The sequence below is a fragment of the Lipophrys pholis genome (genome assembly GCF_963383615.2).
Source record: "Lipophrys pholis genome assembly, chromosome: 7".
NCBI lineage: Eukaryota > Metazoa > Chordata > Actinopteri > Blenniiformes > Blenniidae > Lipophrys > Lipophrys pholis.
In genome coordinates, this window is record NC_137638.1 from 22,694,469 (window position 1) to 22,721,373 (window position 26,905).

General features: G+C 42.8%; 3 protein-coding genes across 5 annotated transcripts in view; 1 reads left to right on the top strand and 2 right to left on the bottom strand.

Annotated features, from left to right (window-relative positions):
• Positions 1 to 7,211: 7,211 nt before the first annotated feature.
• prlhr2a (prolactin releasing hormone receptor 2a) lies at positions 7,212 to 9,282 on the top strand (the record flags this gene model as incomplete). Its single annotated transcript, XM_080466765.1, has 2 exons — positions 7,212 to 7,672; positions 8,646 to 9,282. The coding sequence occupies 2 exons, from the start codon at positions 7,212 to 7,214 to the stop codon at positions 9,280 to 9,282; spliced, it is 1,098 nt and encodes a 365-aa protein (XP_080322891.1).
• A 2,325-nt stretch (positions 9,283 to 11,607) lies between these two features.
• rab11fip1a (RAB11 family interacting protein 1 (class I) a) lies at positions 11,608 to 23,331 on the bottom strand. Of its 3 annotated transcripts, XM_080467666.1 has the most exons (6): positions 22,589 to 23,331; positions 17,804 to 18,240; positions 16,809 to 17,703; positions 13,974 to 15,617; positions 13,526 to 13,631; positions 11,608 to 12,927 (listed from the first exon to the last, which is right to left on the bottom strand). In XM_080467666.1, the coding sequence occupies exons 1-6, from the start codon at positions 22,936 to 22,938 to the stop codon at positions 12,724 to 12,726; spliced, it is 3,636 nt and encodes a 1,211-aa protein (XP_080323792.1). In that variant the 5' UTR covers positions 22,939 to 23,331; the 3' UTR covers positions 11,608 to 12,723. The 3 variants fall into 3 exon arrangements, with proteins under 3 accessions (XP_080323792.1, XP_080323793.1, XP_080323794.1); XM_080467667.1 differs by lacking the exon at positions 13,974 to 15,617 and having other exon boundaries at positions 22,589 to 23,323; XM_080467668.1 differs by lacking the exons at positions 16,809 to 17,703; positions 17,804 to 18,240; positions 22,589 to 23,331 and adding an exon at positions 16,176 to 16,321.
• A 1,398-nt stretch (positions 23,332 to 24,729) lies between these two features.
• Positions 24,730 to 26,905, bottom strand: part of adgra2 (adhesion G protein-coupled receptor A2) — a 39,820-nt gene continuing 37,644 nt past the window's right edge. Inside the window, exon 19 of the mRNA XM_080467342.1 lies at positions 24,730 to 26,786. Within this exon, the coding sequence (XP_080323468.1) occupies positions 25,367 to 26,786 (1,420 nt within the window). The 3' untranslated portion in view covers positions 24,730 to 25,366. The remainder of the gene's footprint in view (positions 26,787 to 26,905) is intronic.

Genomic DNA, 26,905 nt, shown 5'->3' on the forward strand with positions numbered 1-26,905 from the left:
TCTTTCTCCACCATTTGATCTTTTCCTCGGCACCCAGCAAAAGTGACATTCACCCAGACTGTGAATCACACGCCAGATACAGTCTAAAGACTTGGTCGCTAAACCTCCTGGGCTCTGGGTGATTGCCATTGAATTTAATTGTGGCAGTAAGATGCCAGTGGTGCCGTTGAGGCCGCTGAGCACACCGGGTCCAGCTGAGTGGATGTACAGAAGTCTTTTATTACCATAGGAGCAATTGTTTTGAAGCACTGAGTTCTCAAACATGACTCACGCTGAGTATTGAACAAATGCTATTAGCTTTGAACAAAAAGACACAATATCATGGTTTAAATGAAAATCATGGTCAAATTGTCTGGCGACAATCATGTTTGAGTTGATGATGAAAAGCACAGAAAATTATCTTAACCGTGTCATTCTCTCCATTTTGAGCTTGTGTGTCAGCCGATTGAAAAGCCTCTTGACAGGACACCTTTTATATTGAGTGCCCTTTGCTTTAATGATGAAATGATATATTCCTTATTCCACTGAACACTGTTCAGTAATTGAGCTGATTGTAAAAAAAAATTAATTCAAACAATTTTAGTTGAGACTCTATAGAGCACCGGATGATGTTTATCACAGTGAACTAAATAAGAGGATATATAGCAAGTTTTCACAGATTTACTCTAAAATATTCACCAGCCATCAGTTCATGCTGAGCTGCTGATGTACCAGGGAATGAGGGGGAAAGTCCAGGGCTTGTGTGTTTATTATCACCTAAAAACACATGGACTCACAAACTCGCAAAATGTTTTGCACATTTTCAGCTTTGCATCAGCAAAATACATGTTAAGCCATTAAAAAGATGGTGTCATTTCTGTGGCACAAAGGCAAATAATGAAATATCAGATTATTTACCTTATTAGAAATAGTGAAAATTATAACTAAAGAATGTAAAAAATAAGATCACTGAATGGCAGTTGAGTGTGTGATAGTTATTGGGATTGACTTCATTGAATCGATGCACCAAACAAGAGTTGCTGTCTTGTCAAGGAGAGAACAGGAGAGAGTACGCACATACATAGAAACAGGCCCAATTAAAGGTCCAAAAACTTTCAATAGCTAAAATGAGCCTAAAGTAAGTACACAAAGTTTACAGCCAGATAAACAAAACAAGCCACTCTTGACTAAATGCCAGCGAAGCAAGAGTCCACTAACACGCGGACATTTATTGGGCTTGGAAAACAAAACAAACAGACAAATACACAGGAGACGTTGGGAAACATGAACTTGAGACAGCAGCACTTTGTGAACAAACTAAACCACAAAAACTGATAAACAGCAGGGAGCATACTGATTCAATACTGACGAAAGATAGATCAAATATCATAGAATGGGGAGAATAAAGTCAACAGCATATTGACATCCATCCACCCTCTGTATCCCGGTGTACCTCTTAAAGTTGAGGGATAACGGATCTAATCCAGAAAATACACTTGAACCAAGGATATTCCTACTGTGAGGTGACAGCTAACCACTTCTATTAACCACTACACCAAACCAATATCTAACCTCAACCCAAATATGATTTTACTCTGGCCTGTCCTACAAAGCTGAATTTTCTCTTATCGAGATAACTTCAAGGATTAACCCTGGTTTTTGTACTACAATGGTCGCTCACTTCTCACCAGGATAAATCACCCCGGTAACTAACTAACCCTTACACTGAATGTCTAACCTGCTCCGGATCAGGATAGGTTCTGGATAAGAGGTCAGAGCTCCGCCTCCTGACCAATCAGATCTCTTGGAAAACGCCCCGCCCATTCTTAAATGATGGTGATTGGTGCGCAGGTTCAGCGCTGAGCTGCAGCGGAGAGATGAGAAAGTAATTCAGAACAATCTTTTTGACATAATAAAATAAGTCCTGGTCACTGAGGCTTTGAAGGATGTCTTTGTTGTTGACTTGTTCCAGGTCTGTTTATCTCCACGAGGGTTGATCTGGAATAATGAGGTTAATGATCACACCTGGCAGAACTGTAGAAACATGAATTTATGGAGCGCAGAACTCCTCGTGTCGTCGCCGTGATGAATTAATATTCCAAAACAAGAGAGACTCAGCCTCAAAACAACTGGACGAAAAATCTGAACTAAAAGAAAAGCAGTGAGGAAATTCAGCCTGAAACGTTTCTGCTGTAATAAAGTGAAATTGATTGATCAGTGGACGTGCTGTCTGTTTATATCGCTGATAAATTAATATCCTATAATCTCATGAAGTCGCACATTAACAAGTCGGGAACGTTCCGGCTTTGTGCAGCAGCAGTGTTGCTTTTAATTTTAAGCATGTTTTAATTCTTCATCTTCTCTGAGAATAATCGCTCCTTCAGTAATCTGTAAACTGCGCTGCAGGATTTCTCTGTGCGTGTGACTGGTCAGACGCTGCAAACTCCGGCCCTTTCACGTGAACGCACACACGTAGGTCTGGGTTGAACCAGAGAGTTGATAACCTGCTTCCTAGTAACGGTGATCAGGATCACGTGTGTCTGGATAAGTCAACCCAGGAAACAGAGAGAGATCCTGGATATGTTGATCCCGATTTGTAGTTCAGGCCTCACTGGACCAAACTGATTTGTGAAGAAACCAGACAAAGCTAACCAACAATGCATTTCGTGATTCGAAGGAAAGCGCTATATATACAGTACTTGAATGAAAATAGAAGCATGTCTGACGCACACAGCATCTCTCAGTGCTCAACAACAATGTTTACCTCAGCACCTTATTATGTTATGCCCAAGACAGACCTACACATACTGTATGTTGACTGTAATTTATTTACCTATTGTCACAACCCGAGTCAGAGGAAGGACACAATATGGAGACCACATATGAGGAAATTAAAGATTAAATGAAATTGATTAGAGAAGCTTAAGAGTCAAGAGTAAAAAACCAAGTTGAATATGGAGTCAGTTCATCAGCCTGGTGTGTAGTGAATGGATGTGATCGTGTGTGAGAAAGCAAAGTAACTCCACCCAAAACCAAACCACAGATGGAGACCAAACATATTGAACATCAACCTTCAACCACTCCATCAGTGGAGCCACTCCAGAAGCAAGATTTGCTAAATCCTCGATTAAAGTAGTGGATAGAACAGGAAATGCTGTCTAAAGCACCGGCGTAGCTTGGTGAGCAGTTTACCCAGGTGTCAGTCATCATGGTCAACGAGACCCCCCCCCCCCCCCCCCCCCCCCAATGTTTGGAAGTATAATGTAATTTAAAATTCTTCATTTAACTTCTAAAGCTCTTCAAAGCATATCTTATCATCATATCTTAAAGAGCCGTTCGTGCCTCACCACCCCAGAAGAACACTTCATTCTCAGTCTGCTGGCTTACTGGAGGTTCCTCGATTTTGGGAGGCAGATCTTTCAGCTATCAGGCTCCTCATGTGGAACCAGATCCCAGTTTTAGTCAAGGTGGCTGACACAGTCTCAGTCTAAGACTTTTCGGTTTAATCAAGCTTACAGTTAGGGCTGGTTCAGACCACTTCCTTGTGAAGCTGCTGTAGGTTTAGACTGAAAGACCATTACTACACTTGGCTTTTTTCCTCTCCATACAGTGATGTTTCACTATTACGTGTCATTGTTTCTCTCCTGCAGCCTGTACTTTATGATGATCTGATTGTTGCTCTGTCCTATCTTTTTCTCTCTTTCTATCCCTTAACCTAAACCAGAACAGCAGAAAGCTGCCTCCTCTAAGCCTGGCGCTGCAGGTTTTGTTTTTCTTTTTTTATTAAAAGAGAGTTTAGAGGGTTATTTCTCCTTTCTTCTCTCGCCTATGATTGTTGACGTAGAATAGTAGTTTTTCTCTGTGAAGGTGCCTTGAATTGACTGTGTTGTACTTGGTGCTATAAATGAAAAGAAATTGAATTGACTTTGCTTTTCTCTGCTAATGACGGGTTGTCAGTGCTTTTAGAAAGCACAAGACTTTACTGACTTAGCACGGTGAGATTGAAAACAGAAAAGTCGGCACAATGTGAGATGAATTCTAAGCTCTTCATCAAACCACGATCGTGTTCCCTTTTGAAAGGCTGTCTTGTCTTTTATCTCAGCCTCTGAGTCTTTGCTTTTGATTCAACAAGGAAAAAGCATTCTGCCACATTGAGACTTGGCTTTAACAATCAAGAAGAAAAAGTTATGAAAACCAACATCATTTTCAAAGTTTCTAAAAGATCAAAATGGTAATACAAGTCTTTATACAATGACCACTGAGTCTTCACAGCTCTCACAGCGAGTTATCAGCTAAAAGACTAACTGCGTTTTGTGTGTGAGTTGTGGCTGGCTGGAGCAACGTTTTCACCGGTGTGTGACGGTTGTTGATCACTTAAAAGATACAAGTAAGACCTGAAAGTATTAGGGGATTTCCCTGTACCTGACCATGGCTGAATCCTCAGGGGATGGATGTGAAGGTTATGTGAACAGAGTTGTGTAATTCCCACTTCACAGAACCAAAACACTCCCACGGGCGTGAATTTACTCTTTCAGGGTTAAAGTGTCTCACTGTTGTGCACAATCTCACATCGGGTGTTTGTGCAGGTAAACGCAGACGGTAGAGGAGCAGGTTTGCAAAAGGAGGAAGATGAAACTATACAAAGGAAACAGGAGAAATACCAGCTTCGTAAAACAAAAACTAAAAAATCAAGAGGGACTGCATCATGTACATGATATTATACTATGAGCATGTTTAACACAGTATTAGCATTTATCTATGTATATTTCATTGTAGCTTTATGATTGAGCGCACATTGTATTTCTTGTGTCCTTGTGTTGTATTTTCTACAGTTCAGTGTTTTGACACCTTTTAGTAACCTTTGGAATAAGATGTGGCTTATTTTGATCGTAAATCCTGCAAATGGGGACCTGGGGACTGCATTGCCTCCATGCAGGAAGGTGAGTGGAGTAGGTTAACCTCAAGTGATTACAACAATTACAGAAGAATTGGCTCTTCAAGCGAATTTCCCCGACACCTCAGACATAGTGAGTATACAACACATATTGTGAACATCACACCAGGCTCTATCTTTCAAGCCCCGGGCCTCAGGCTCTGCGTCAGACTGTTGATCCCCAATCAAGCCACTGCACACAGTGACGGGCTTGCTTCTGCCTTGTTCGAAACAAAATGAGCCAGTTTGTTCACTGAAGCATCCTGCCTGGCGGCTCCATCTGTAAGTGTTCTCCTCACAAAGGCTACTCAATATTAAGGCTTGGCTTACACCTCCTTATCAGCCAGACCCTGTGTCCCTTTTGCAAACATTTGATGCCATAGAAGAGAGACTGGGTAAGCAGTGGAGCTGCTGGGGATGAGACCTCAACTGCGACAATCAGTGTCACCTTGTGGTTCTTGTGCTTGTACTGCCAGAAAACGTCATTTTATGAATGAAAGGAGTGTTTAAACGTAGTGTTATTGTTCTTTTACATCGTAGTGCATGATTTAACATACATAGTCAGGTGCGGGGTGTTGTTTTATACAAACCATGCAGGGGTGACTTACTATGACACTGGACTCATACGCACAGATAAAAGCGGTAGATTCCATATAAAGGCGTTTTGTAGGCACGTGTATTAGTTTATGAGAGCTCCTTGCAAATGTTTTCCCTTTGCACGTGGTTTATAGGTTCAAGTATTTTGCACAGAGATAAACGCGTCAGGAAGTCCTATCCTCAGAGCTCAGAGCTGTCAGTCAGCTTTTCAGCACATATATTTGAGGACCATCTCCAACAGTCCGTGGCGCGCACCTGTTGATCTCCTGGCAACACACACTCTCCTAACGAGGACCATCACGAGGACAATTAGAACGTCTACAGTGGCTAATGAAAGCTTCAGATAGGGGATGCATGACTTTAGTGGCTTCTCAGAAACCCATATTCTCTCATTCGTTTAATAAGCGTTTCTCGCGGAGACGCACGGACGCGCCGCGCAGGATATTCTCTGCGCCTTTCTCCCGCATCTGAAAACTAAGGTGGGTGCGCTGCTTTGTTTTCCTGTTTCTAATGCAAAATATCGGTTTTACTTTCATTTGAAGAAAGATTGTCATGAAGTCGATGCCTAGAATAGTTGAGCTTCAAGGAGAGAGGTGGGATTTAATCAAACAAGCGACAACAAAATCAAGTTACTCACTGATGCTTGAATTAGGAGGTTTGTGGTTAAAAGTGACCGATGGTGAGCGTGACAAAACACTTTTTCTAAATCTGAATAGTTGCCGTTTAAATACATCGCGGGTTTTTCCATTTCTGTATCTCTTTTTAAGATATATTTTATCATCCCTGTACAGGGTTTTCATTCTGCTGAGGGAGAAGCGACCAGCCCCATTTCGACCCGTCAATTACAGGAAAATGTCGCACTTTTTACAGAGAAAATGGGTTAGAAGGCGAAACTGCAATTTCGTGTGCGAAAATGAAAATGACATTACCTGCCATTCCCTGTTATTATCTTGCACATTTCCTGCGTGAAAAGGTCACTCATTTCTCTGACAGCATTTATTTTTAGTTTGTTCCTTTTTACTTAGTGTGTGTGTGTGTGTGTGTGTGTGTGTGTGTGTGTGTGTGTGTGTGTGTGTGTGTGTGTGTGTGTGTGTGTGTGTGTGTGTGTGTGCGCGCGCGCGCATTATTGCGATCAATATTTGAAATGAGTTCAAATGCTGATTGGGAGTGTCAACACTTTCTCTCACGTTTGCAGCTGAACTGATCTCGAGCTGTCAAACCAACGCTTGTTCTGCGCTGCACGTGAATAATGCAAGTGCACAGTGAAAAGACATATGTGGGAGATCATCTGAGTCATGCAGTGTTTGTTTCAACGTGGAATGTTTGTGTTGAAACTCCTTTTTGATCAAAGAGATTGGATTCACTAAAATCTCACGTTGCAACCCCAGTCTTCATCATCCAGGGATAAAACACAGAAGGTAGTTACTATCTGTGCATATTTATTTTTCTTTCAAGTGGAAGAGATTTCATCACGGCTCCATGAACTTAAGTGGTCAGATGAACTGGCTCATCCTCACGTGATTGTAATAAGAAGAAACACTTCTGTAATTTGTAATGAAGACACCGGTTATGAATTTATCGTCATAGAGTGGTTTCTTTTGTTTTCAGTTTGTGTTTTACATTTCACTATGTACGAAAACATGACATCTTTTATATTGTCATCACTACTTTACTCATTCCAGATTGACACCATCCCTTTGGGATGGAGGACACTGGCAGTGGCTGGGCAGCCGAGCTCACCCCTCCATGTGTGATGCCCGATGCCAATGGGACCGACAGCAGGAGGGTGTTTGAGGTGGCGCTGCAGAACGGCTCCTCTAAGCGCAGTGCCCAGATTGTCGGTGTGGAGCTGCTGCAGTCGTTCAAACTGCTCATCATACCCTGCTACACTCTGGTGGCTCTGGTGGGCGTTTTTGGCAACTACCTGCTCCTCTATGTCATCTGCCGAACCCGCAAGATGCATAACGTCACCAACTTTTTTATTGGAAACCTGGCTTTCTCCGACATGCTGATGTGTGCCACGTGCGTTCCCTTCACGCTGGCCTACGCCTTCAACCCACACGGCTGGGTCTTTGGCCGATTCATGTGCTATTTGGTGTACCTCATCCAGCCGGTGACGGTGTACGTGTCGGTCTTCACTCTCACCGCCATTGGTGTGGACAGGTGAGTTAAGAAAAGCAAAACTCTCGTGAGGATTTCTGCCGAGTGTTATCTGCATGAATCATCAAGTGAACAGATGGTGGGGAAAAACACAGAGGTGTTTCGGCTTGAGGAATTTATTCAAATAGCGTTAGTTACCCTTTCAGAAACTGTACTTAAATACAGTAATCATGTTGCACAGAACCCACCACAATGAATGTGGCACAAAGTGCCCAATAATGCACACGAGAGGTCCCTGGATGTTGATTCTCAAGTCACCGTGATCAGGGACTTCCAGGAAGGCAGAGCGCATAATGCACAACCCACTGTACTGTATACTCAAATAAGGTGAAATTCAAATGATTCTGTGGGTCAAAATTATAATTTGATAACAAGTCTTGAACTCTTGTCTGTACTCTTTTCAAAAGTAGTGCTTTAGACGTTTGGAGGATGGCAGATTTTGAAGTGCTGCTTTGTTTCCAGGACTTTTAATGGAAATTCAAAGCCTCCACATGACTGGAGGAGGGCATTGAAACTCTGTATTCTGGCACATTGCATTATGACTTGCCTGTCAATAGGATCTCTTCAATGGGTACTGAGAAATGAAAAAAAATAAATCTAGCTTTGAAGAGATATTATGCACTAATCCCATCTGAGCACATAGAAATGTAAATCTGTCTGGATGGAGCATGAGCAACATGGAGGGCGATTTATCTGATAAGAAAATTACTCCTATGTAAGACCTAAGTTGGATAAAACTGATACATGCGATGGATGAATAGATAAAAAAAGACTCAGTAGCACAAACCTGGTGACCTAGCAGTTTCAAACCTCAATTGGACTTTGTGTAGTAGGCCTGTAGTATCTTGGATACCTTACATTCTACTATAATTTGATTGATGTTAGTATTGTGACAAATTATTGATATTCAGCATTCAACAAAAAGGTATAACGTGTTTCTGCTATCGTCTTAATTCTGATCATTGTTTCTTCTCAGATATTACGCCACAGTGCACCCTCTGAAGAAGCGAATCTCGGTCTTGGCATGCACCTACCTTCTGTCAGGGATCTGGCTGCTCTCCTGTGGCCTGGTGGCTCCAGCTGTGGCTCACACTTACCACGTGGAGTTCAGGAGCGAAGGCTTCACCATCTGCGAGGAGTTCTGGATGGGCCAGGAGAGGGAGAGGCTGGCTTATGCATACAGCCAACTCTTCATCACATACGTCCTGCCTCTGTCGGCGCTCTGCATCTCTTACCTGTGCATCTCCGTCAAGCTGCGGAATTGCGTCGTGCCGGGCCACCACACCCAGAGCCAGGCGGAGGCCCAGCGGATGCGCAAACGGAAGACCTTCAGGCTGGTCAGCCTGGTGGTGGCGGCGTTCGGCGTCTGCTGGATGCCCATCAGCGTGTTCAACATCCTGCGTGACATTGACATCGACCTGATTGACAAGCGCTACTTTCTGCTCATCCAGTTGCTCTGTCATCTGTGTGCCATGAGCTCGTCCTGCTGTAACCCTTTCCTCTACGCCTGGCTGCACGACCGCTTCCGCGCAGAGCTCCGCAAGATGTTCACGTGTCGCCGCCGCATCGGCATTTCGGCCAACAACTGCGCCACAGCCAGCGTGGTTCTGTGAAACCTCCGTGCCTCCATAGCAGTGGTCCCCGAGGGCCGCGGTCCTGCACGGCTTCAATGGGTCCTCACTTCAACACAGCTGACGGCAACGATTGGCTCGTTGTCAGGCTTTCTGCAGAGCTTCATCATGATGCCGTCATTAAACTCAGGTGTGTTGCAGCAGGGGATTATTGGAAACAAGCAGGACCCGTCCCCTGCGAGTTTAGCGGTTTTCATTTTCACAACATTCAGGTAGAATAAGGCAGGAAGGAGTCCTACTGGACGTCTGTGTGATAATCGAGCCAAATGATGCACAACATGCTGCGTCAGAAAAGACAACTCTGAAAATTCAATTATTGATCCAGAAGTAGTATTTTACAAAGCTACATGGAGTACGTATATTGTATATTTGTTAGCCAGTCGAGAGTCAGCATCACCCTGATCTCCTTAACATAAAGCCATGTGATTTCACATTGCTTTTTACACTAATACTCATCTTTGTTGCTGTCTACCTGCTCCTGCTGGCTGCAGTGAAAGATGGATAAACGATAACCAAAAGTCAGATGAACTGTTCACTCCACTTAGGTGCACTGGAAATTCGCCAGGCACTGGTCATTGCTGATATTTACATGCACATCTACCTCATCCTCGGTCCCCCTCGCTTCACACTGAGGAGGCTCTCAGGCCATCTGGGTGGATAAATAATCCTGAACTTTATCATGTGAAAAAGAAACCAAAAATGAAGCCTAAACAAATTAAATACTTTTTCTAATATCCTTCAAAAGGTCGAACGTAAACAATGGAAATGATTGATGACATGCTATTGCAATTCTCTTCACGTTTGAGGATATTAACAAAAAGATTGAATTTCTGAGCAGCCTGCTGTCCTGAAAAGATGCCCCCCAAAAATACTGTAACATCACAGGACACTTACAAATAAAAATATATACTTATTGCTTTATATTTTGTCCTGTATAAAAAAAAAAAAAAAAATAGATGAAGACTAGATGTATGATTTTTGAAGGCAAAATATGATAAAAGTTGGACGACATTATTTTTATTTTCTTTGAAAAAAAAAGTTAATACAATTAAATCAAGAGTTTTCTGTACTTTCAAATAGCAAACATTTTAAACTACATCAAAGATCAATTATGTAACAAAATGGATATTTTCATTGATATTGTCATTGATTTCTTTTGAGGCTGATAAACCAGAGGTGCAAAGTTTCTGATTTGTTTTGAGTGTTTCTGCAGCTCATATCTTTACAAAGTACAATGTTTTAGATAAATCACTTCATAGTATTTGAAAAGTCATGCAAAGTGAGGCTCTAAATATACAAGATGAGCTCAACGTAGTTGGTAATAGCTGTAAAGAATACCTTGCTGAACAATATATGTACCGTAAGTACTTTCCCGAACACCAATGAACAATTTGAAATGACTGAGGTGGCCATGATGATGTCATGATGATGAATGGTGAGAATTGTAGCTTCATTGGTGAGGCGTTGGGATGTAAACTGCAGACGTGGCTTTGAAGCGACGTTTCGGTCAGACAGATTTCAAACGGGCTCTTATCAGCTGTATAGATATAGTCATGTTCATTTCCGCGACACTTTAAAAAAGTTTCACCCACCAGGTGAACACTGGATTCTTCTGTATCCTCCAGCTGAGAGCTACAAGACTGTGGAAAGCATTTAAAGTCAGTGGAGCCATTTGTGACCACACACACACACACACACACACACACACACACACACACACACACACACACACACACACACACACACACACACACACACACACACACACACACACACACACACACACACACACACACACACACACACACACACACACACACACTTCACTTGTTCACTGATTCATTTCTTGTGTTTCAATGAATTTTGTTTTTGTAAAAAAAAAAGGTGACGACCCGTGTTTATTTATATTTGTAAATTCATATTAGAGATTAATGTTTGTAAACTGAAAAGAATTTGTAATTTTCTTTTTTTTACCCTTTTACATTTGAAGGCCTGTTTTAAATATGAACACTGAGTTAATCCCTGATAAGGACATAGAAAAACATGTTTGCCAGCATGGAAATCTGGTCTGAATTGCAGTGTATACATTAAACAAGCTATGGGTAAACGTTTCCATGGTTACATTACTTGTCTTAGTTTGTGTAGAACAGAGCCGACGTCCTACATTAAGAATAAACAAAAGCTGGCGGAGGGAGAAACATTTTTCCACCACTGTGGATGGTTGAGTATTAAATCATAATTGTGGTCATTTGGCATGTGGGACATTTTTCTTTCAAAATACAGAAGAACCACATATGACAATTAGTGTCTTTATTTCAAATAAAAGCATATTGCTGTGCTCTCAGACATATACATCTGGATCAGTTGTTTTTTTTGTTAGACACACAATCTTTCAGGCTGTACACGCACAGTACATTTACACACTAATTACAGAAGAAACAAAGAGAGGTAGCCAACAACTCGGTCCAAATCACCATACATGAAAAAGAATTGAAGGCACAGTACTGTACTTTCTCAAAATTCATATTGCTGTAATTTTACTAAGACACCAAACAGTTCTAGTCCGTAAAGGCATTCCTCCATGTTGTTAAAGGCTGGTTGTTACAATTTCCTGATTATCGCTTTAAAACAACCCAAGCATCACAGTGATCAAGACCTAATGTTATTTTGAAAGAACGTGATTCTGTCCAATTATTTGCATGACATTTTGTGTACGAGGCCAAGAGGCTTCATGACGACAATAAAGGAGAAAAAAACTACTGTACACTTTGAAGTAGGTACAGTACATCTGAGCTACTTGTTTCCAGTAATGGCTGGTTTTCTAAATGACCCCTCTAAAGCTCCCGCAGACTCAATACCTTTATACGGGCTGGATGAAGTGTGGCGGTACCACGTCATGTATTCTGCTTAGAAATATATATGGGTGGAAAGGAGAATAAAAAGGACTTGAGTGAAACATGCAAGAACGTGAAAAAGGCCGTACATGTATAAGATCATTGATCACAAGGCAACCAGCTACACAGAGCCCAGTGTAAAGGTTGAGGGGAAAAAAAAAAAATTAAGACAAGTTTATAGAAAGATATATTTCTCTCCGCAGTATATTAAAGCTCAACCCAGATTTTCATCAAGTATTGTGCACACATCATAGCTTTGAATATATTAATAATGTAACACATCTTTAAAACAAACTGTAGTACCTTAGTGTCAGACAAATACATTCGTTTGCTTACATCAAGACTTTTTACTTGCTTGAGTTTAATCACTACATATTAATAATGTATGTCAGATGATTTTCCAGCACTCTCAAGCCAAAGATATAAAAAAGTGCATATGCTCCGAGAGCGCCACAGCGACATCTCATTTTATACAACATGACAAAGACACGAGGAACACAGATTAATCCTCCAGTGGGGCTTTCTTCCCTCACATTGGCTTGGGAATCTTGAGTGCCTGCAGGATGGTGGGTTTCTCCTCTATCACGCGCACCAGCAGGTTATCTATGTACTCTTCCAGTTCCGCTATCTTGGCATCTCTGATGGAGAGATCGGTTTGCTGCTTTACCACCAGCGTGATGAGCTCCTCCTGCGTCAGCTGAGTATAGGGTCCGGTGTCCACCGAGTCGCCCACCTGAGGAGAGTGAAGAGAAGTGAATAGAGTGCATTGCCCTCTAATTACAACATAAGGATGCATGTATTGTACTACATAACCAGGAATAATTACTATTCATAAACAGCTTGGTAATTCTTTTGTTCGGCTATCCTCGGGCCAAATGCAGATTTGGGTGTAAAAACAAAAATAACTTGTTTTTGGGTCAACATGTTATTGTAAGTATATTGATGACGCTCTGTCACAACAATTCAGATTCGAGTCGATTGACAAATACTCGATATTTCTCTTTAAAACAAGAGTTTTAAAGAGTTCATGTCCCACGCCGGGCGCCACCTTCCCGTGGGCTCACCACCTGCAGGAAGGTTCTTAAATGGTGCATTGTGATCTGGGTGACAGTGCTCAGACTGTCACCCCCGCGACCCGGAAACGGATAAGCGGAAGAAAATGAATGAATGAATGAATGAACAAGAGTTTTACCACAGATTCATTCCAGACAGCCATACTTAATGCAAAATGTCATTATATAGGTTATGATCCAAGATTAATACGTTTTTTTATGTCTTCTAGCTCAGAAGTTATTCTGCACATTAGGTTCCCTATCTCTACAAGACAGTACCTTAATCCTTCCTGCAGCGACGTCCCGGACCTTTATGTCTCTACCAGCGGGGGCGCTGAAGGGATGCTGGCTCTCAGCTGAGCTCAAGGGCTTCACAGGATGAGGCCTGTGAAGCAAATAGCACACATTTTCAGAAAAACCTTCTACATCTAAACCCACTGCAAGTTCATCCAGCACAGAAATATATTTATATATATATATATGAAAAAAACCGAAGAATTCATTAGAAAGAAAAAAATAAATAAATCATGAAATCGTGAGTTAAACCCAGCGTGAAGGAAATGGCCAAGAAATCCCAGCTTCCAAAACCGTAACACCAAAGGGAAATCCAAGCCACATATATTCCTCCCAACCCAACAGCACCATGTGCAATGCACCATGTCCACATGTAAATTAAGGGGAAAGAGTCCACAAGCGCATACGTTGTAAATAACCTGTTCAATCTCACCTGCGTGCAGATAAGACTAGACCACTTCCATTGCTATTCTGAGAATTGACAGCCTGAAACTCGGAAGGTGAGCCCCACGCTCGCAAATGCGACTTTTCCCCAGATAAGCTTTCGTCCTGCGATGCAAATTCCTCTGATGCCGTCAGAGCTGAGGGGACAGTCAAAAGTGGCGCTCCAAATAGATCAACTCCGCCATAAGAATTGCTTTGAGTCTTTTCATCAGCTTGAGCTTGCAGCGTGTCAGACGTGCCTGTGAAGGAATCTTGATTGGCTGTGGGTGAGGTTGCTCCGTCTCTATCCGCAGGTTCTTGCTGAGTCGTGGAAGTCTTATCTGAGTGAGTCAAGTTTGTAAAACTCCGCCTTGCTTTTTGTGAATTTTTTCTTTGGAAAGCAGCACTAAACTGCTTGGAAACGTCCTCCTTAAGGCTGGACGGACTGTTTTTAACCGAATCGCCGCCATTGAAACTGGCGAGGGAATGTGTGGGTTTGTCTTGATTGAAAATTTTATCAAGATCATCTGGCGTCATCCCTCGATCTTCAGGTTTCTGCTCTGTCTGTACGTTGCCAGTCAAACCGCCAGTCACTTTCTGGCCGTCTCTCGGCGTGGCCCATGGGTCTTTGGAAAGCAGGTCATTATTAGAGAATGGGTCAAACTCTACAAAGCTATCCATTTTGTTTGTCCTGCTCTCACTTAAACTGGGCAGCGTTTGGCTGTTACTAACCACAGGAGAATCCTGTGTTGGCCCTGGGCCACTAACCTTTTGTCTGGGTTTGGCCGTGGGTGTGTCTTTGTTGACGGCTACTCCTGCGTACTTTTGGTTGACTGATGCACTTGTTTCCGGGCTTGTTTGGCTGGACGGTCTGGGTGGAGGTGCAGGTGCAAGTGAAGGACTCACTGCCCTTCTTGTGTCCGTTTTTTCAAAAACTGCAGACGGATTAGGACTGATTGGACTGGAACCTGGTTCAGGAAATGGAGATCTGCCTGGTTCCGGTGGAGCCGGGGCTGGTGTTTTCTTTGTCGACACAGGTTTATTGTCACTGGAGTGTGTTTTATAAAAGCCCAGTGCAGACCTCTCCTCAGGGATGGAAGACGTAGGACTGACGTTGCGATCTACTGGGCCGTCCACACTCATCTCTGGACCCATCAGCTCAGGGGGAAGTTCCCTGTGTCTCTGATTGACCTCTGCAATTAGATGATCCCACCGAGTTTGCCCCTGCACGCCATGTCTCTTCTGAGAATAGAGGGTTTCGTAATCAGGAAGTGGCAGAGAGAGGTTTTTATCGTGTTGTAATCCATCTGTCTCCAAAAATGCAGAGCTCTTCATTTCCCCTCCAGTTTGGACCTCTGGTATCGAATACAAAGGAGGAGGACCGGGTCTTCTCCATTGATCGGCCATAGTGGGTGACGATTCCCCAGAACTCTCTGATCTCTCCAATCCCGCAGTGGACAGATTGTCTGTGCTTCCACGTGGAGAAACAGAAGGGCTTATATTTGGTGGCGCGAGGGATGAGTGGAGGTCCAGGAAAGTATTGGGGGATTCGGTCTGGGTACTCAAGAAGATGGGCTCAGAGTCGTTTGGGGAAGGTGACAGCTCAGTTGGGGTTTGAGAGTCAGAGATTTCAGAATCCGAAGACTGAGACAATCTGCCAAGGAGTGAAAACAAAGGCCTGAAGGTCAGTGGGACCACAACATTTCTACTTTCACCAGTCTTCAGCCCGTCACCAATTTAACGAAAATATTGCATGTCAATTCATTCATATATCAAAGGCCAAACAAACTATGACCTTCAGCCCAGTATTCAATGCAAGTGACTCTAACCTCACTAAATACTACAAAGAGAGCATAAGACTTATTATCTGATTTTTTTTTTTTTTAACAATTAAACAAACTTACTAAATATGGCCAATTGATTTCCCACAATACACGCCATTGTTCAATGTTAATGAACGACCTGAAGGCAAAACCTCTGATATACACGTGTCCTGTGGAAGCTGCTTTCTATCATTAACTTTAGATTGCTCACATTGAGGGACTGTACACAAACATTATCCCACTTTGATCATAGTAGGCAGTTCAACATTTCATCAGAATGTGAAAATATACCTAAAAATACAGCATCGATTACACTACTATAACAAACTGTCCAACACTTTGGAAAATACAGACTAAAACAGCAGCCATGACAAACACAATCCCCTTACCATTCCGATCAAAATATTTGAAAAATCCCGTCCATTCCAGCCCACCACCTCAGAAAAGTCTTAGAAAAAAATTTCAGTCGGCAACCCCGAACATCCACACACAGAGAGAGAGAAACACCGAGGCTCATTCCCTCCCTGTGAGCTCTGCTCAGCCCGTAACTTGTTCCACAACATCTCCAACAGCAGAAGCCACACCCAGATTCTCATGAGCACAGACACAAAACTGGTCCAACGTGTTTGGCAGCCGTTGGGTGGAATTCAGAGGATTTGGTAAAACGACACTCTGACAAGGTCGAGTCATTGTGAGCTGAAGCAGTACGCCAAGTTGTATAGTTTGCAGCACAGAGTAAAAATAAATGATTAAAGAGACACATTGTTCATTTTCTAAATTCCTAACAGAAGACCCTGTCTTGCTGATGCACGGTCAGAAAAAAAACACAGCTTGTTTTTGATACGAGGCGAACGCTTTGCCTTGAATTAAATGAAAATGAAAAAATAACACCAATTCTCTCAAAGGTAACATCCAAGCATGTTTACTACATAGACTAAATAACATTCCATTTGCCCCAACATTTATTTCAGAGTAAGATTTTGTTCGGGGTACAGTGGAAGCCATTTAAGAGGAAAGCCTACCTGGGTTTGACTGCAGACACTTTTGCAGTGCGGTTCAGGAAGACCGTGGTGGACGGAGTTGGTTGGTTGAGGCTGGATTTCTGATTTTCATTACTGCTGAACGGAGAGTCTGAATGCAGGGAAATGTCCTCAAACGGGTTGGAGGAGAAGGGGGAGACTGTTTGTTTGGACTCGCTTGTGTCGCTGTGAAGGTTTGTGGTGTGCTGGTGATCCCCTTTAGTTTGTGGTTGCACCTCCTCCTTCTTCTCTTCCTTCTTTCTGATCATCCCAAACAGGGACGTTAACCTGTCGCTCATGGAGGCCTCCTCCTGTTTCTGTTCCTCCGCTTGGCGACGCTCATCCTCAAGCCTCTGGTTTTCTGCCGCTTCCAGAATCCGGCGTTCTTCCTCTTCCTTTCTCCTTGCTTCATCCTCCAGAAAGCGCCTTTTCCGTTCCTGTTCTTCTTGCAGTCGGCGCTCCTCTTCTTCCCTGAGACTCTCAAGCTCAGCCCTGTACTTCTCCTCTTCCTCTTGCTTCCTCGCCGCTGCTATGCGCCTTTCTTCTGCCTGTCTTCTCTCCTGCTCCTCTTGATGGTGCTGTTGTTCCTGTAAAGATTGCTCTTCAGACTCATTCCTGGAGGAGGGTAAAGGTGCACTTTGAAAGGAATCTGCAGAGAAATCCGATGTGTGTCTGTGGACGTCCTCCGTCGAGCCTTGGCCGGAGCTGTTCAGACTGAGTGTGGATCCACTCTTGGGCTCGTTCTCCTCTGCGTACACATGGCTGCCATTGATGCACAGGCTGTTCTGGTCACTGTTGCTCTGCTTGGATCGACCCAGCAGGGAGAACGGACTGTGTGACGCCTTGCTGTCAGAGCTGCCTGAGCGCTTGTGTCCCAGGAACTTGAACTTCTTTTTCACTGAGGGAGGAGAGACAGAGAGTCCAGACATTATTGTTGCAATGTGCAACAGAGAAGAAGGAAAACAAACGGCACAGGGAGTATAGAAAACTTCAATTACCTTCAGGCGAATCAATATTGAGGCCCGAGGAGCGGCTACCACTGAGAGATGAATTCTTTTCAGGAAGTGTCCCAAGTGTAGACAAAGACTGAGAAATGTTACGGTGCAGGTTTGATTTGGGGGCAAAGAGAGTTTTGAGCTTGGATTTCTTCTTCCCCCCCGGAGACATATTAAGTGACTTTGCGTCTGCCTCTCCCTCACTGTCGGTGAGCACCTGGCTAACAGGGGGCACGATGGCAGAGGCAGAGTCAGAGAAACCGTTCTTTTTCTTCCCGCGGACTTTGTCTTTCAACTTGGAGATGCGGGAGCGAGGCTTGTCCTGCATTGAAAGGTCAAACATGCTGGCTGACATGTTGTTTCTCAAAAACTGGATGTCTAGCAGCGCCTCCCCACGCTCCTTGTCTTGTTTTCCAGACTTGTCCACCAGCTTGAACCAACTGCAAAAGACACAAAGAGTAAATCTAGATTAATTTCTGCAAGGCCATAGATTTTTTTAGAACTGTGTTTGTGGTTATTCATCAGAAATATTTTTGCTCTAGATCAGGGAGTTTGGTGTCAGAGCCGTATTTAAAATACCACCATTTACCTAAATACTTCATACCAAAGAAGAAGACCACATTCCAATGTGAGGGAGAAATTAATTTGTCATCAGAGTTCTGCCTTCACATCTGTGCACATTACGTCTCCATGAACAGCACAAGATGAGCTGAAGCAATCTCTTTTTCTTTTCACTTCATTTGACTATTTTTTCCCGGTTGCTGTCTGCTCACTGCGACGAGCACTTCTCATTACTGCAGCGACAGATCTAAGGAACATATTAGGCTTAAAGACGATGGCTCCCAATTTTTTTAATTTTTTTTTTAACTTACAGCTTTGCCTCGAAGAAAGGCTGCAGACTCCTTCTGCAGACTCTGATTAGCCAAAACATCACAGCAAAGCACATCCCCAAGTTGCTTTGACTTGACATATACAAATCTATTTTTGACAACCACACAGCAGGCAAAGCCTTAGGGTTCCACTGTGATTGGTGTTGGAGTTGGTGAGATTGGCAGCAAAAAACTTTTTGGATCACCATTTAATACTGGATTTGTTCAATTTCACACAATTGTATACAATTATGATGTAAACAAAGCAGTTTACTTTGTGACAACTGCAGACTGTGTCGGCTTTTTATTTTGTTTTTGTAGGAAAAACAAAATCAGACTGCACTTAGATGCAGAACAATATGATCAAGCCTTCAATCATTCGAGTGCTGCTGATGTGTTTTCTGCGTCTTAAAGTACAGAGTCTGATAGGGGTTATTAACGAGTGTACAAACAGTACAAGTTCTTTTTGGTAGTACCACGCCAACCTCTGATAAAGCCTGACACACTCAGCTCTGTATGGACTACCCCCACATGCCGTTGTTGCACTACAGACTGTCTGTAAAGGAACAGTATGAAACAATTATGAACTATTGAGGTACTATTTCAGTGGTAGAAGTGCCTATTATGACAAGCCTTTCCCCTTTTCGACACGCGTTTTAAAGGTCATTGTGTGAGTATCTCTTTCACCGTTTACAGTATTTGGTGGGTTTTTATGGGCGGCAAACTGCAACACTGTGATAAGATCATTGTTTTCAAGAGGCGAACCATGGTGTGGTATTAACTAGACAGTAACCCGGATCATTCATTCTCAAGTCATGACATCCAGGCAGACTCTGGTGGGAATACGATTCAGGAAACAGGCATGGGAGTGAACCAGCATTCCTCAAGCACTTTGAAAAGTGTAAGGAGGAGGTGCACAGTCTGTCACATAATGGAGGCTTTACTCTAATCTAAATTAAACACTCCTCAACTCCCACCCTTAACCAGGAATGCCAAGTCAAACAATTGCTAACTATGTCAAACTAGAAAGACAGACGAGGACAGCTTTTCAAGTCAATCCAGAATTTGCATGTTTTGTTTTTTTATTTCCCACTAACTACATGAGGACGTGCTCAGATGACTGCAAAGCACATTGCAACTGGTTATTCATAGGCCGTTTGGTTTTTCTATTGTTTTCATCAAAATAAAAGGCCGTTCCCACTGGTGCGTGTGCTCGCTCATCTTGCTGTACAGGTTTCCTGTTAACTGTCAAAGTTACTTCTCCTGAATGTATAATGATTAACAACAAAGTCAATGTTCATTCTGTGAGCGGAAGTAACCATCAATAAAAAACAAAAAGCGTGGAAAAATACAAAAACATGGAATAGCTGTACACAATGATTTCACTCAATAAAATGTAAAAGAAAAAAAAAAGACATTTTAGTTTGAGTTCTGTAATGATGATTGTGATGATTTAAAGGCAGAGCTCTACTTTGTGGTTATAAACTCAATGTCGTAGCACAGGTGTGAAATAAAGCTGACTCAGCCCTGCAACAATTCAAATTGATCTATGGTCCTGACTGAAGCACCCAGAGCCAGGAGACATTTATTCAGCTCCTGTGATCAGGTATTCCTGGCTCTAATGGGAAAATGCAGCATCAGGATAACTCTTCCAAACTCACCCAGAGGAAGCAGCTTATTTATATAATGATCAGGCTGATACTTGTTGAGGATTTGTAAAGGAAATTATAGCAAAAAAACAACCACAAAATTGGAAAACAACATAATATGTTTGGGATTTTCTTTTTCATTCAAAACATTGACAAGTTTGTGAAAATATTATGAAATCTTTTATGTTTTGGATAACAGGACAGACAAACAAAACAAATTGAAGCTTTAAAAGGGGTTTTCTGCCGTTATGAGAATAACAATAACAATCGGCCAGGATTGTGATTTACAGTGCAGAAAAACACAAACAAATGACAATGGCTATTAATTGTAGTGTAATCTATGACTGTAAAATTATTGCCATTGAAATTAATAGAAGTTGATTATGACACATATTCCATGCAGGAGGACAGAGTTAAACAGAGATGTTTAGATTTGATGAAGACAGTAAATAAAAATCTCTTGTTTTTTTTCCCAAACTCAAGCCGTATGACCTTATGCCCCAATTTCCTCTGAAAATTACACTTTTGTATTAGAAGTGACCAGAGGGATCTCTTTCAGATGGAAAACAAAGTCTGAAGCCCATTGCATCAGCACAATGAGACAGTAATCCAACACCACACACACCATCCAGCCACCGTACACTGGATCTCACAGGGCCCAGGAGGGAGTGAGGCAAACAAAGAGGATAAAAGACTTTGGGCATGACATGGAAACGCACTGAACTTTGCCATGATCTCATAAAAAAATAAGATAGCATTGCAGATATAACTGTTTGATGACCTTTTTATTTCCTCTCTGATAACCCAGTGAGGGGAGTCATTCTTGCACTATATCATCGCTGACCTTGAAATACTGAGAACGCCAATCCTCCAGTGCACTCAGCTTTCTACCAAAGCTCACTTGAAAATTAAACGTCACACTTGGGAGGATTTACCAGAATGGAATCAATCTGAAAGAGCCAATTCCACCCAAACCTTATTTTTAAAGTGCTCTTACATAAGAGGGTGTATTTTTCCCAGCACAACACTGAGACAAAGTTTTGTTATGGTTCCTGTTCCATCCATGTTACACCCATGCTACGTCAACCCTGCAGATGTCATTCTGTTTTGCGTAATGGGTGCGAATAGGGCCAATGCAACTCCGTCAACAGCCTGGAGGAACGTGGCAGATTAACAGCAGTAAAGTGACAAATGATTTTCAGAGAGCTGCGTCACACTGACAGCGACGGCGTTGACATCACACCACTTTATCAAGTGAATGTCGCAGCCAAGCGTCTGGCGTTTGCCCAACAACTGCAAACAAGTCAGGAAGAACAGTCAGATGCATTCCCTAGCAACCTAATGTTTTGTTTTCACCACTAATAACAAAAATCAGCCAATAATAGAAGTGGGTGAGGATAGGCGAGCCCATTACCATGTTGTTGGTTTAAGGTTATTGTTTTTAACCTACTTTAACTGCACAGTAAGTGACATATACAAAAAGGTAGTGACAAGAATTAATTATTAATTTGTGGCTCCAGTAGCTTAATAAAACTCCTCAAAGAGGAAACACAATGCAAAGTATGACAATAGCATTTTTGTGGATGAATTAAAGACTTTTTCATCATACAAGTAAATTCAAACATCTTTAATAGTTTTCTGTTAAAAGATCAAACCTGTGTAACCATAGCTGGTGGCTTCACTTTGGCCAGAATCCAAACTCTCACTGGGTTGTTATCTGAGTCAAGCACAAGCTTGCTTGCTTGTAACCCACAGAAGGTATGTTGATAGTTTGTTATTGAATATTCAATACTCCTGCTGTCATGGAGACAAAACTGAAACATGAAGGAAATCCTCTAGTAAAATAATAGTTTTAACGCATCACACACACAACAAAACACAAGTATATTTAGTCACAGGAAAGCGTGGGGTAGCGTGGCTGTCATCGTATCTTTATCTAGGTTCAGACTCAGTCAGTAGAAGAAGGAAATGTGTTTCAGAGAAAAAGGCAGCCTCGGGTCAGAGTAATCTCAATGAATACCTGTAACCGAGGGGGAGGGGGAGTAATGAAGGTTAAGTTTAACCAACTGATCTGTGTGTTTATAACAGGCTTTAAAATGAAGGTGTACTCTATAAGACAATAGGGTTGATGGTGGAATCTTTAAGTACTGCGACCGAGACACAAATAATTGACACCTGTGTCTAACCCTTATATACAACAGAATACCTCAACATAATTTAAAACAACGACAGATATATGCACATAATCGCAGCAGAGTAAACACACTTACTCCAGCTTTTTGCGGGACCTGTTGTCATGCAGATCCAGTAAGTTGACCACAGCCTGTCCCAGGAACTTGTCCAGTCCCACCTGGGCTCGGTGCATCACGGTCACATACAGCGTACATCGCTCCGCGTTCCCGGGGTGAAACAGCGGCAGGTCAAACGACGCCTCTTCCTTCCACACCGGAGCCGTCGTCTTCTCCACCACGGAGGTGGAGAACTTGTCCTTGGCCACCTGGATGATCGCGTACGCATCGTTGGAGCCATTTTTCCCCTTCGCACGCAGGTCGCGAGCCTGATGCACCGTTACCTGGACACTCGTAGGAAAGAACTGCTGGCTCTGCTCGGCCAGAGACATCGCGAATAGTCCGCTAAGATCCCCCCCAAAGTTAATCCGAATCACCTTGTGAAATAGGTTTGGCAGTAAAACTCTTGAGGAACCTTTTGTTTCCCCCCTGAACTCGGCGGATTCCACCCTCCCTCAGAGTCCTCTGCGTCCTCGCTCTGGTTACCTCAGTGCAGTTCAGGAAGCTTGATCTGGTGTCGTAACACTATCCCTCCTCCCGTCCGAACTACACCTCAAATAACATCTTGACTGAGTTAACGCTCAGTTTACAAACTTAACTCTAACACCAGCTTCGCTAAACAAACTGGGACACGTCTGCCGAGCCACTATCAGTTTTAAAACGCTCGTAGATACACAATGTAGGATGTTTGGTCTCCGCTAACTTCAACCGTTCACTTCCCTGATGGCGCGAGGCCCCGCCTATTCTCCAGAGAACGCTACGCGATTGGCTGATTTGTCTGTCAATTTCAAACTCCGGTCAGTGATTGGGCATTCGTAGAAGAGGGTGTGGACACCCGAGACCTTTAATAAGACGTCCATGCAATCTATAGTTCTGACTTTGTTTTGGCTCTTAAAACCCAAGTTAGAGACTGTCGGTCTGTGAAATAATCACAGGACAGTAAAAACATTAAATAAATAAATAAATAAATAAATATAGATATATAATTAAGTAAAAAAAACATGCCACATGCTTGAGGTCATGAGAAAAGTTCAAGTTTAACTGAATTTTCAAATCATGACGGAGGTGTTCAAAGTGATGGTTTTTATGAGATGAAATACATTAAGACTTTTGTCGTAATAAGTATTACATTTGTATAGTGCTCAGTCTAGAACTTTTATGCAGTCAAGATTGCTTTCTGTTTTACATCTGTATCCCATGATGTGGCCAGAAATTGTACATAAATAGACATTTTTAACTTGGTTCTTTTTCCCCTAGGCAGTATCCTTCATATATTTTGGATATTTCTCGTGTTTTGTATGATTGTGTAACATCCTAAAGAAACTACATTGCAAAACCATCCATGTATTAGTTGGTGAAAGAAAAAAACAGTTGGTGAAATCCAAAGCTTAGTTATAAATAGTCAGCGATGCAGTTTGTTTTAACAAACTAGGTAAATAAAGAGTAATTAATTGTAGATTTGAAAATATAACATGCGCTGCATATCCCTCAAATTGGAAACTAAGAAATCGTTGTTGCTGACTCAGTTACGTTTATACTAGAAATAAACTCTTATGACTTGTTCTCAGTTCTAAGCTAGACAAATGTTTCTCAAAAAGTGTATTTGTTCAACATTAGATGTTCCAGATAAGTCGATTTCACATTATGCTTAAGACTGACAAAAAAATAGCTTATATACAGTAGTAAACACTGTGTAGTATGCATCACAAGCTGACGACACTGAAACATCTGTTAGTTACAACATGCAGCATGTGACCCAAAGAACAATGGGGAAAAAACTGACATTGTGTTGTGTAGAAATACCATTTCCTGCTAATGTAATGTCCTAAATTGCAAGTGTATTCAACGGATCCAGGAATCACTCAGCGTGTAAGTATGAACGCAATACTTTTTGAAGGTTACTCAAGCATCTAATGTCTTCACCATGAAAAAAGTTGCTACTACTACGGAGTTACTTTAATTAGTTTGAGCTGAGTATTACTGCACTGAATAACACGCTTGGCAAGGGTAGTTTGACAAAATCCTAAAAGTTGATAGTCGAACCAGCAGATATTTAGGAATTCTTACTGTTCATCAAAACTGACGAGAAGACATAGTGACAAAAAAAGAAGCATTTTGTATGATGTAAAGTCACATAGCGTTTTTAATGCACTCTGAGCTTCTGTACAGCCGCACACACACACACACACACATACACACACACACACACACACACACACACACACACACACACACACACACACACACACACACACACACACACACACACACACACACACACACGTGCACACAAGTGCATACATGAGCCCACAACAAAAAAGGAAGGTGAAAGGTTGTCCCCAGAATAAATGCATATAGCTGTACTTTGAAATAGAACGTCCTGTATTCTATTTCATGCTATAGTTGATATGCATAGAAAAGAATGTCAACTAAAACAATAAAGCTTTCATTACATATCCAAAATCAACATCATATGCCAATTTCAGAATCATCTTGAACTTTTTTTTTGTAAAGTGAATAAAATAAATGTGTGTCCTATGTTTGAAAATGACAAAAATAAAATAACAACTGCCTCATTGCTTTACCATTTCACAGCAATCTTTTACAATGCTACAGAGGCAAAAGTACCAGTTTAGGGTCCTGGAAGCCTTCATGAAATTACATCTTAAATTATATAATTATTAAGAGACCATTAAAACATAACCAAGTCATGTAAGAGTTCAATAAGGTCATGCATAGGTGTTCACATGGATTTATAGTTTACACTGTGGTTTCACTTTTCCACAAGCCACTCTTCATTCCCACGGAGCTTTGGGATTGGTCTGTGCCACTCATGTCCTGCTCCAGCTCGAGCACTGAGTTTTTCAGAGTGCCATTCGTGGTGGCGGCTCCTGGCACGGTGGTGGTGACACTGTTCAAAGGGTAGGAGCAGCGCTTACTTTCACGGTCGGATGTTGCTGCCAGTTTCAAATTGTCTCTGCTGGCACATCGTCTCTGAGCACCGTGCACAGCTGCTCTGCTGGCCACAGAAGGCAGCAGTGGGAAGGGTTTGCGACTGCCGCTACTGCCCCCGTCGCTTCCCTCTGAGGGGCTTGTCGCGACCGACTCTCCCACCCGCTTCCCGTTGGTCAAAGGGCTTGCCTGGTTCTCGGACAGGCTGTGGTGGATGCTGCCATTCTCACTTGTGGCCTGTTTGTAAACAGCATGTGATGAACTGATGTGTTCTAACCCTGTGGGGCCTAAAGCCCCAAGACTTCCTCCACCTCCTGCAGTCCTGAGGGCTTTGAGACGATAGTGACCTCTGCCCTCGCCCCGATGATAATACTGACTACTCCCTGGTTTAGTTCTGCTGCTCACTTTTCTCCTCTGGGGATGCACTGGAGCTGCACAGTTATTGGTGGGCACAGTATTGTTTGTTGGCTTGGTGATGTTGTCAGTACTGGTGCTGGTGTTGTTGCCTGTGGGGATACGAGACGTGTGGTTTGAATTGTCTTGTGCCACCTGCAACAAGTTGGTGAGCTTGCAGGGCCCTGGCCCCACGCTGCTGATCCCGCTTGGTGTGGACGACGATCGAGCTGATGATGAGTTATGAGAGTCTCCTGGTGGATGGCAGTTGATGAAAAGTTGGGAGCCCTGTTCGGACGTATGCACTCCGCTCCCAGTAGTGCAGGTATGTGTGTAAGTAGACATGGGGTGGGAGCGGCGATAGCCTGGGCAACAAGAAAGCCACAATGCCTGCACGTCCAGGCGGCGGAAGCAGTGATGAACCACCAGAAAAATCCCCAAAATGGTGGCAGTCATCCCATAAAGACAGCTGAAGAGCAGGCTGATGTGGCCTGTTAGCCACACTGCCATGGCTCCACAACACCACAGAACCACAAATAGAAAGTGGGTGGCCACCAGCACAGAGAACTGTGTCTTCAGTGAGTACTGATCCTCTGGAGGAATAATGGGGTTCATAGGTCCCACCGCAGAGTCTGTGGAGAGCAGGCTGGTGCTTCCTGTCAGCACAGGATGGCTCTCGGTCCCAGGAGAGGACAGGGTGGTTCCTGTGCATTCTTTGGCCACACGGTGCCTCAGGCGAAATACAGTGCACAGGAAGTAGATCCAGGTCACCAACACCACAAGGCCAGCAGGGACAAAGAAAGACCCCAGACTGGAGCGCCAGACCAACCAGCAGCTGCAAGAGTGAGAATAGATGGCAGAGGAGTCAGTGCAAAAAACAATAACATCTTTGTGTGGTCAGCAGATTACACAATGTACACACTTGATTCAGCAACAAATGAATCAAAACAGTCA